The sequence below is a fragment of the Pygoscelis adeliae genome, unplaced genomic scaffold, assembly GCF_000699105.1.
Source record: "Pygoscelis adeliae isolate BGI_AS28 unplaced genomic scaffold, ASM69910v1 Scaffold815, whole genome shotgun sequence".
NCBI classification, from domain to species: Eukaryota; Metazoa; Chordata; class Aves; order Sphenisciformes; family Spheniscidae; genus Pygoscelis; species Pygoscelis adeliae.
Genome location: NW_008824802.1, coordinates 15,712 through 27,004, shown reverse-complemented (window position 1 = coordinate 27,004; position 11,293 = coordinate 15,712). Strand labels below are relative to the sequence as shown.

At 49.8% G+C, this 11,293-nt stretch overlaps 1 protein-coding gene across 1 annotated transcript in view; it reads right to left on the bottom strand.

Annotated features, from left to right (window-relative positions):
- LOC103916910 (protein FAM76A-like) overlaps nucleotides 1-10,647 on the bottom strand; it is an 11,510-nt gene extending 863 nt beyond the window's left edge. The window contains exons 1-9 of the mRNA XM_009323977.1: nucleotides 10,621-10,647; nucleotides 10,477-10,541; nucleotides 9,596-9,650; nucleotides 8,876-9,028; nucleotides 7,848-8,005; nucleotides 7,212-7,298; nucleotides 6,420-6,551; nucleotides 1,284-1,419; nucleotides 716-847 (exon numbers count right to left, since the gene is read on the bottom strand). Of these exons, the coding sequence (XP_009322252.1) occupies nucleotides 716-847; nucleotides 1,284-1,419; nucleotides 6,420-6,551; nucleotides 7,212-7,298; nucleotides 7,848-8,005; nucleotides 8,876-9,028; nucleotides 9,596-9,650; nucleotides 10,477-10,541; nucleotides 10,621-10,647 (945 nt within the window). The remainder of the gene's footprint in view (nucleotides 1-715; nucleotides 848-1,283; nucleotides 1,420-6,419; nucleotides 6,552-7,211; nucleotides 7,299-7,847; nucleotides 8,006-8,875; nucleotides 9,029-9,595; nucleotides 9,651-10,476; nucleotides 10,542-10,620) is intronic.
- Nucleotides 10,648-11,293: the final 646 nt, after the last annotated feature.

The window sequence follows — 11,293 nt, the reverse complement described above, 5'->3', positions numbered from 1 at the left end:
TATAAGCCTTTTGTCTTATCCCCTCCCATTTCTCATTGCTAGGGCTTTAGATCATTATATACCCCAGAGTAATTAAAGAGTGCAAAGTTCATTCCTGTGTCTGATTTCTTCCCTGTAACCAGCTCCCCTTTGACCTGATCTCTTCGGTGGCTCAGAGCGTATCCATGCCGATAGTCTGCCTAGCGTTTCCACGGCCATGACAAGAATCCTGCTCTCCCTGTTCCCTCGAGCTCAGGGACTTCTTTATTTGGACTACAGAGATACAGTGCTAAAGGAACTGCCAATTGTTTCTTGAGCTTTGTTCTCTCTGGTTACTGGTCACATAAATCACATTAAGAGCTATGCGGTGTAGGGAGCTGACAAAGGTTCTGCGGTCTGGAGAAACAGGTTCAAACCTGATTTTGGCGATAGGTAAAATGAGTTTGATGGTTCCCGTCTAGTCCACAGAGGACACAACACAGCACTTTACAATACAGTAAGTCTGAGCCCGAGTAGAGAGCAGCAAGGAGGATATAAATAGGGGTTATGATGCACCGCAACCCGGTGCAGAGCTGGGGAGGGGCTTGCCTGGCAGAGCAGAGAGGCTGTAGGACAGGGCTGAGAAGCGTTAGCAGAGCTGTGTGTGCAGAAGCTCACGGGGCGTTCTGATCAGGAGTGTCCTCAGTCACTCCTGGGTACAGCACAGCTCAGCAAATTAAAACAAAAATGCTGTCACCTGTAACTGCTCCATGACCTCCTTGTGCGTCTTCTCCATTTGGTTCATCTTTGCCCTCATCTGCGACTCCTGGTATTGCAGGTCAGCTTTCAGCTCTGTGATCTGCAGATAAACCAGTAAGGAGCAAGTGAGCTGGAAGAAGAAATGAATGCCTTAACCCCAGACGCACCTTGCCACAGAAAATGCCTCTGCAGAAGCTCCGTGAGACTGGATGAGTTCGGAAATGTGCTGGGGTGGGCAGGGGGAGCGCCGTGAGACCAGAACCGTATCACTGAGCGCCACAGAGAAGCAGGAGTGGCCAGGGCTGTCTTTCTGCACAGAGCAGTGTGGTTTTTCTCAGCCTTGCCGCCACACGGAAGTCTCTGAGACAGTGGTCAGAAAATGGCCCTTTATGAAATGAGATCTCCTGGGTGGGTCCAGAAAGCCTCTTTAACTTTGGAAAGGAGGCCGCCTGGAAACAGCCAGAAACTCCCTTGCTCACTCCAAGATAAAAAGCCAGACTCCGCTGGAGTGTGATCTGTGTGAACATGTCAGCATGCTGTGGGGGGAAGCAAGCCAAGGGCTGTACCTTCTTCTCCTTCTCCAAAATCATCTGATCTTTCTGGTGCAGCATCTTTTTTAAAGTAGCCACCTCCTCCTTCAGCTGGGCAATGATAACAAAGTGGTCAGTGCCAGGAGAGTCCAGGGCGAGGTCCGGAGAAAAACTGCAACAAAGAAGAGGGAAAGACTCTCATCACGACCCCTTCTCTTCACTGAGGCAGGGAAACCCCCACAGATAGCACTCGAAGGAGAACGGGAATCATTTCATGACACACACCGTGTCCTCCGAACACTCCTTGAATGCAGGTGTTACCTGTATCCCTGCCCTGGATGCCACATGGAATTTGGGAAACACATGGTATGGCAGGCAACAGGGATTACCTATGATATAGCGAGTTGTATTATTGCGTGATCAGCACGGACACGGGACTCCTACGGGTGACCATCGGCCAGTGTCTGCAGCACCCATTCAAACAGCAAGGACCCCTTTTCAAACCAAAGCCTCGAGGACAACCATCAGACAGCTAATGAAACTTTATGCAACCGCTTAGGAACCCTCTTTGCTCACAGGCGGTCCTTGGATGTACAGCAAAACTTTTTATTAAATATAAACAAACATTCCGGCAAGGAGGGAACACGAAAGAGAAACAAATAACCTCAAGTTAAACAAACAAAGCAAAGGGACACACCTAAAGTCAGCACTGTCCTCAGCAGGGAAAAGGGGTAAAAAGACACGCTGGACTTTTGTATTTTGATTCCACCATGATACAGCAATTTAGGAAGAAGCTTCATTACCACTTCAGAGCAGGAAAAATTCTCCAGGAAGACAAGAGAAATAGCTGAGCACACCACTTGTACATCACCAGGTACTCTAAACCTAAGCAACCAGCTGAAAACTTATCTGGACATGAGTCACTCCCCTGCACTGGTAATTCGCTAATCTCCTCCCTACGAGAGACCCAGTGATCTGGGCAGCCACGCAGTGTCTTACGCTACAGTATTTCAGATCATAAGATACGATAAGCTGCAGCCACAGGCCCAGGGAGCTCACCTGATCTTTGCCTGCATTCTGTTCCTTACCACTGTAATGGTAAGCCCGATTTTTATCTCTTGGTGCTAAAAGGGCAGCACACTCCCAGCCGCGCACACCTGAAACGGCTGTATAAAAATTTAACAGTAATAAGGCAACAAAGCTTCACCTAGAAGATTCCTTCAAGTCTGGCCATTATCAGACAGCACTGCTGCTATAAAGATAAATAGCCAGGGCTACCTGAAGCCTGACATTTTTTTAAAGCCTCCAGAGTAGGTCAGCACATGTCCTAAAGCCTGCATTCAGCTCTTAAGCTGGGAGCTGCAGCGGACCGGGGAAGGCACGGTCTGAACCCGAATCACTGCCTCTCTCAAGTACGCTGCCACCTCCATGCTTCCAGTCCCCCATCTGTACACCGAGGCAGACAGTACCGGCGGCTCACCTCACACAGGGGTCTCCTCTAGTGCCTGGAAAGAATCCATTTTCTAATTAAAAGCACAGTCTGCATTGATTGGACCGGGTAGCAAGGATGCGGCAGAAGAAGAAAAGGCTCTTTCCACCACTGTGCTGGGGATCTACAGAGGGAAACTAAGCAGGGGCAGCTTCACAGATCTGAAAGTCACAGGGTAGCCCTGCGGCACTGGGACAGAAAGCTTGGCAAAGGAAAACTCAGAACTGAGGGTCTGTAGGAGACAGCCCACGGTGGAAGAGCCTCGCATGGTTAAAACATGCTGACAGCAGAGCCCACGGCGTAAGATGTGACAGGTCTCCGAGTACACTGGAGCTAGCACTGTGCTTGTCATGCTGGGCAGCTCTCAAGTGCAGAAGAGGTTCATACATGCACACTAGCGGAGAATACCTCCATTTTAAAACTGTTCCCGAGTACAGTTTCCCCAAGTGGAGGCTGTGCAAGATGACGGTGGGTGCTCCAGCACCTTTCTGTGTGCAAGCATGTTACTAACAGTAGCTTTAATTTCCCACTCAGTGCGAATATGCTGGGGAGGAGAGAAAGGGAAGCAGCCTTCACAGAGGAAAAAAAAAAGGCTTCCTCACTGATTCTCTCTGGCTAAAAACAAACTCTTGCTTACACATTCCTTTGCCCAGGCAAGCTTCCCTGCTGCCATATCCTGGGGTGATAAAGACTGCTGGGAGATGCTCACATTTCCCTGAGCAGCTCTGGCAGGAAAAATTCCCTCCTTGGCAGCTCCTGTTGCAGAGCACACTGCAGAGCCGGGAAGGTGAGAGCCGGCCCTGCCACCCAGCGGGGAGAAGGGACAGGCGGGCCACCAGCCTTCCACAGAGCCGCTCTCGAGCTCAGCAGAGCCGGTACCCGACCCCAGGGCTCCGAGGGCCTCCGCCTGCCCCCGGGGTCTGCACCCACAAGTGGGTAACGGAGGGCTCAGAGTGCCCAGGCATCCCCTCCTGTCGAGTACGTGGGCACAGGCAGGTATTTTCCCGTCCAGTTGCTGCAAATGCACTCTCAAATGTGTCAAGGTGCTAAGTAAAGAAGCAGCTTCCCCCCCCCCCCCTTTTTTTTTTTTTTTTTTGAAAGACTGACAAGTTAGTAATGAAAGGTTTCTGTCTTTGACCCCGCGTTAAGGAAGCAGCCCGAGACTCCAAAATTAGAAGGAAAACTGCCAAATACAAGTCACTCCATTCCTTTAACAAAGACTAAGAATTAAAACAACCAACCAACCAACAAAAAGCCATTTCCCCTACAAATAAACTCCACACCCAGGATCCCAGCCCCTTGGGATAGGTCAGGGGGACATGCTGTCTCTATGTTTGAACAGTCTAAAATGCATGCCTCTAATTAAAGTGAATTGATGAGCTCCCATTGCTTTCAGTGAAGACAGAGGAAAAAATGGAACTCTTCCAAAGACACCTGCCTCTCTCTATTGAACGGACAAGAAACCCAAATGACTGCCTTAAACTCCACACCTGTTAAATGGCTGAAATTAGGCAAAACGAACGCCAAGCTTAAAGATTTTGCTATTGAAGTCGGGCTAGCATCAAGAGGCACAGACCAGGCTGACCGAACCAGCATCCGAGTTTCACCTTAGACAAAAATATCCCCCCAGAGCAAAAATCCATCCAGGCCGATAGGAACCGGCATCTGAACTTACACTTCCTCTACCGCCACCAAAAGCAGGCGCAGTTCAGCCCAAGTGCCAGTGCTTTAAGCGTACGCCAGGACTTTTCTATGCAGATGAGAATCTTTTTACTAAAGGAACTTTGCTGCTCAGCATCCTCCGGCATCACTGCCCTCCCCCAGCCAGCTCAGTCAGTAGCGCTCATCGTTGGCTGGTGTTAAAAGCACAATTTAGCACCTTGTCTATAGTCACGGGAGAAGGGACCGCAGCGTGTTCATCCGCAGAGTCTGTAACATAAAGACACTTCTGGCAGCGTTTGCACAAGAGGATGGGGACACCGAGCGCTGCCTGAATCAGGACCAGCACAGCACCAGAGGCTGGAGGCGAAGCCAGGGTGCTCACACGCACAGGGGCAGCCCAGGAGAGCGGGATTAGTAGGGCAAGGTCTGCTGCAAGCTGTGCTGAGAGTCACTGCGGGGGAAAGCTACTCCGCGCGCAGCAGGGCCAGTTGCTGTTAGCTCCTCACAGAGCTCACCCAGAACGAACCATTCAACGCCACCCGTTAAACGACCACTGGAAATTGCTCAGTCCGCATATCACAGCCATTGGGAGCAACATCCGCTCCGAAATATGTAAACAAAAACATACAGAGGGAATTCAGTAAGACATGGTAAAGGAATTCCTGTTGTATCTGCAAAGGAGCAACAATTTCAGATAAGCTGGACCGTGTTGGGGGTGTTGCCAAAGTGAGCTGAGTTCACGTATGCCCAGATTTTGCCCAGCTGAAGGCTGCATCAGAAGTTTGGCTGGAGCCAAGACACACTGTACGGAAAGTTGCGGCCGATCTCAGCAGCGAAGAGGTGCTGGCTGTGCATCACCCCACTCCAGACCACGCTGATGATGAAAACAAGCCTTGCCGCCCCTAACTCCATACTCGGGTTGTGACCCAGACTCCAGGCTGACTCTGGGGGGGGATGATCTTATAGAGAATGGTGCAAGAGGGGAAGGTTTTGGGGGGTTCATCCTCACAAAAAAACCCAGCGACTCCAAAAACACACTTAATGAGCCACCATTATTATTCTACTCAAGAAACGCAGCCACGTGTCTAAGGCAGCTGCAGCTTGCCTTTTCTACAGCACGTTGCCGGAGCTCTTCAGTAGATACAAAAATTACACACAGGTTGTTACTGGGATTCACCAAAACAAGTCTGTGGCAAGGACCACAGCCTTGGCAGGAGCCAGACTGACAACATCTGACACAAGAGCAAACAGAAATGAAGGCATCTGACTCCCCTAATACATGCTCCTGTTTTGCAAACGAATGGCTGAGCCACTGATGCCAGAGCATGGGACCTTTTGCTCCTTGGATATTTTCAAGCCAGCAGTGGTATTACAATGAGTTGTTAAGTCTCAGCCCGGGCTTTAGCGAGCAGGTAAAAATACCTGGTGCCGTCCTATAGCCCGAAGAGCAGCCTCAGTAGGTGAGCAGGAGCCTTAACGGGGCTCTAGAGGGAAAGCTGCAGCAATACTGCTGGGCTGCACCGGTTCTACCACGGACCTGTCTCCAGTCTCTCCTCTGGCTCCAGCAGCACTAAAGGCAGTCAGATGAATTCTCTGACCACTCCATGCCCAGCCGGGGCTCCCAAGCCACAGTTAATCCTTAGATTTTTCCAACTTTTAACTGCAAACACCGTTCAGATGATAAATGGTCTTTTCCACCACTCTGGGGGAATCGCTGCCTTACAAAATTATTTAAGTTCTATTTCCCATTGCAACATTTCACCAACATTGACAAGGTGTCAATAGTATCTATAGGCGAGATGCGATCTGTGGTCTCGAAGAAAAGACATTCAAGGTAGGTAGCGATTAATTAATTACCGGTGGCTTTAACAGACCCTTTGGCGCTAACGAGCCTATGCTCTGATCCGTGCTCCCAATTCACTGCTGTTTGGAAAGAGATCCATCGATAGGGGCAGTTTCCACGTATGAGGCAGTTCCCGGGGAGGGAGGGCAACAGGGGAGAAAACAAGAGGTGATCTCACTTCAGGATGTCAGTGCCTTGAGAAACAGGACAATGGTGGGCACCGAGACTCTGTTGGGAAGCAGCCCACTGCGCCAACGTGGACGGGGCACTCTGGATAGGGGGACAAAGCATCTCGGGAGAGGAAGGAACGCTGAGAATCAGAGAGGAAAGGCAGGAATGAAAATATGCACGTACAAGACCGTAAAAAATAAAAATCCATCTCAATCTCCTTTTTCTGCTAGTGACTCCCATTCTGCTGCGCATGCAGCCAGTGTCAACATAATCTGGCACAAACTGTGACAGCAGAATGGGATCGGATGCTTTCAAGCAAAGCTGTTTGATTGCCTGTCCCTCCCCCAGAAGGCAGGAGGGGAAACGGGAGGTGGGTCTTGATCCTCTCCTCTCAGGCCGTCTCCCTGCAGATCAGTCTGACGGCCCCGAAAGCACAAAACCTGCAGACCTCAACTCTACAGCGCAGCCAACAGTCCCCCTCTCCCTGTAACTGCAGAGAGAGGACAAAGCTGATCTGGCTGCAGTTTTTCCAGCTGTTGGGGAGCTCAGCCAACAAGCAGTTTCTATTCTAGCAGGTACAGGCGCTAGGTGTTCTTTTCCTCTTCAAACCTATGTCTAAATGCCAAGTAACACTGGCCTGCCAGGTTCTGGACAGCTGCTAACGCAGCCCCTCGAGGTCCCAAAGCCCGGGATCCCTGCTCTAGCATAAGAGCTTCCTGCTATTTGCACAGAACTCTGTCTTATATAAACTTAGCAAACAAGACTGCCCACCCCCAATTCCCTCATATAACAGGCTCACCTGTCGCCATTGGCAGATATGGCATCAAACTTGGCTTTCTTCTTTGGGATTTCGTTCTGAATAGAAGAGGTGGATAAGGTTTTCTGGCTAGAAAAATGAGGAAATTGTATGTCAGAACCTGAATGACTTGCAGTCTAAGACAGAGAAGCAGATAAATATTCCCACCCACTTTGAACCTATTAAAACAACATTTCCTAGCGCAAGAAAGAACGATACAAAATTAATTCCCTGAAGAGTAGCTGGAGACTAAAAATAAACAGAAAACAATGCGTCAGTCAGATCAGTACGTAGGTGAAGAACTCATGCTTAAAATCTACATTTCAATCATTAAATTTTACAAATGCAATTTAGCTTTAATTGTGTACAAGTTCAGTAAGCTGAATCACCAAGAAGCACTGTCGGACTACAAGTCTACTCCAGCACAGTGGGGTTTGCAATCTAGCAAAGCCTGACTTAGCCAGATTCTCCTGAGCAACAGACGGCTGCCAAAACCCATCACCAAGGTACCGGGCCCCCAGGCGCTTCTCCCAGTTACTTTAGGAAGCGTACCTAAGGAGCGTGGCGCAGCCAGGCACCCTGTTTGCTCACCCCAGAGGCAAGCTCAGCCCGCACAACGGAAAAGCTTGTGCAGGTTACCTGTTATAGTGGCTGCCACCGCTGAGCCTACTGTACTGTTCCTTCTCTTGCAGGCTTGCCCGGGAAGAGCTGCTCAGGTGTTTGCACTGCTCTTTGGTCTTCTGTAGGACCCGTTTATAGGATAGCGTGCATAACCAGCATAGCAGCTTTCCATCCACCTGGAAGGCGAGAGAGAAAGAGAGGGAGAGAAGTTTTGGTCTTGCTTCCTGCCCACAAACCAAACACAGAGAAGACAAGAAGCACCTTCAGGCTTAAGATCACATATGTGCAAGCAGCGACTCAAAAAGGATCCCTCGCGTGCCTGGAAAGGGTAAGAAGTGCATCTGGCATGGCTGGTGCAATGCAGACAGTACTCATCAATAGCAGCTAATCTATCGTAACTGCAGTCTCTGCCGAGCTTTGCTTACAGACCATCTTATAGCACCCATTCACCAAGACAGGCTAACTCTAGTGGGATGTCTGCCAAGGCACTGCCAAGGAATGGTACGTGACAGGGTAGTCACTGGAGACCAAAACAGCAAGGGTCTCTGCTCAAGGAGGACAGGGATTATCAGTGCAGCATCCAAAACGAACAATAGATGTTTGCAGCCTGCAGGAAGCAGGCCTTAGAAATACACACCTCCTAAGGAGCACTTAGGTTGTTTAAGCAAAGGGGGCGCAGGAGCCATGGAATGGGTTTCCTGGTGGAGGTATGACACTTGCAGCTCCTCAGGCTACGGCACAAATATCGTTCCCCATCCCTCTCCCCGAGCAGGTACCTCACATTTCACTGAGGTCCCTCCTCCTTTGCCAGCCCACCTAACCCTTAGGCCAAATTCAAGAGATCTTTCTCAGTAGATCTGACAGAGGAGTAGAGGGGCTCAAAGATTAAACAGCTCCAAAACACAGCTCCCACAGCAAAGCTGAACTCCAGAAAAATACTTTACAACCCCCTTTTGAAACGCTCGGGAACACGTGAAGGAGATGGACAGACAATCACTGTGATCAGCCTTTTTACCTTTTCGGACTCCTTTTACAGAGATACTGACCTTCTTTCTGTCATCCTTCCGGTCAAACGCACACTGCTGCTTGCACTGCTCACAGGAGTGAGGAGGTCCATACTTCTTTTCAGAGTTTGTGCAACGCTGGCACTTGTTTCCAATAAACGCTGCTATTATGTTGCAGTACTGGCAGGGTTTTGGCTTTAAGAAACAAAAACAACTGATACAGCAGTGCCTTCTAATTACATTAATACATTGCTCTTTCCCCTTCTCCCCATCACTTCAAACTTTTATTTCCCTGTTCCAAGCTAACTATAATGCTGATCCAGGAGACGTAAATACATTTGGACCCCCGGTCCCTAGCTAAGTGTATTTAGCCATGGCACCCAGACCATTTATCAAGCGCTATGAAATGTTTAGAAAATGTATAACGCCAAAATAGAAACAATCAAAATCTCTTTTTCAGATTTCAGACAAGCAGGAAAGAAAGATTTATCACTGCTTCCTGCAGCAATCTCAGTTTGTGTAAGCACGCTCTTGTTTCTATTGGCTATCGAATAGTTCATTTCCTGGCCTACAATGATGCAGAGCTGCTCTTTTCTGTGGTAAAAGAAGAGAAAAGGTAAAAGCTTCACGCTTGAGGGACGCGCGTATTATTGATCAGTCATGCTATTACAACAGAGCCAGCCCATAACCGCTCTGGGATTCAATAAAGACAAGAAAGATGAAAGGAGAAGAGGCTGGTGAGAACGATCCCCGCTCACTTACTGTGCCATAGAGCTTCACATTCTGAGCACACTTCTTGCATATTGTGTTGGTTTTGCTGTTAAAAAGAAGGATAGATCATTCTATTAACGCTTCCCCAAAGAAAATTAAACCTCTGTGGTTAGGATCCCAGTCCCCCCTAGGCTCCGTCTCTAGTGGCGAGGCTGTATTTGCCTTCACTAGGGACTCAGATATCAAAGTGCATTTCCTATCCCCATCTGGTTGAGGATAATTTGCCAAAAAGTGGTATTACTAGGAGGTATCTTTTAATTAAGGCATCCCCAGATGACACCAGTTTTTTGTCCTTACAAATACAGGAGTCTGATCACGGGCTAATTGGCAGCAGGCGTGATTCAGCGCTGGTGACAGCCTCGGTTCTGGAGGAGGTCTGCTCTGGTTGACAAGGTTAAGGGAGGTCAGGACAGAGGTGCATTTGTCCAACAAACACAGGAAAGAACACCCCACACAATGCCCGCACGCAGCTACTGGGTTTACCAATCCTTCCTCTGTAAGCTACCTAACTTGCAAAAAGGCAAAAAGGCAAAAGCACAGCTAAAGGAAACACATTAGGAAATCATTTTTGGATACCAGAAATCAGGTAAGAGGAAAACTCGTGGGAAGATGCACGCAGATCCTTCATTGGAAGATGCATCTGAGCACTGACCAAAACCAAAAGCCAAGCAAAAGGTGCAAATCTAAGGGCATCGCAGAGGCACACGGACTCGCCCGGCAGACCTTTGAAGAAGGCCAAAGGTCCCCCAAGTCTTCCACAGCAACAATCTACAGGTTAAGGCTCAGTCATCAAAGGTGTGGAAGCATTACAGTTCCCCGGGTGTGTCTGTTCTAAAGAAAACATAGGTCTCCCCAGGTCAGCGGGCATTTACCTTTCCTGCTGGAATTCAGTCCTGCAGTAAGTGCATTTAACAATGGGATGCGCAATCCGGCACTCCTGCAACAACAGAAGCGTTCGGTGAGATGCAGTGCTTCTCCCGCACACCGTTTCCCGAAATCCCAGACCACCTGCTGACCTCCGCTCCCACCACACGCACACACATCCGTCAAACTCAAAACATTTCCTCCCTGTACACTCATGCTGCTCTTACAAGGGCTGAGAGCAGAGGAAGGGTGACAGGAATGGCATGTGTCACAGGTGAGCCAGAAGTAAACTGAGATTCGTAACGAGGGCTTATTTGTGCCCAACGCCCACAGACAAGGGTCACGGTGGTTGGCCTCACCTCCCAGGGCAGGAACAGAGTCCTGCCAGTTATTCACACCTCTGCCCTCCACGAGCTTCCTGTGCCCGGAGTGCCTCTGGCCCCGCTCTCCTCGCACCCCATGCCTCGGCGGTTCCCCTGTGCTCACGTCCTTTGCCCCACCTGCCTCAGCGATCCCAGGCTACTCCATTTCTCGCCGTCCGTTCCCTGTCTCATCCCTGATCTCATTCTTCCCCACCCAAACTGCCCCACCCACCCAGATTGTCTCCCACGACCCACCTCCCTCCTTCGAGATACCGTAAGGCCTCCCCCAAACGTCCCCAGACCCTCCCAAACACCCCGGCATCCCCCAAATGCCCCAGGCCTCACCCCTTGCTAACAGCCTCCCTCACAAACAGCCCTTCAGTTGTCCCCAGGCCTTCCCTCGTGAACAGCGTCCACCTCCCCCCCAATTCCTGCCCAACGGCCCCGTGACTCCCTCTCCAAC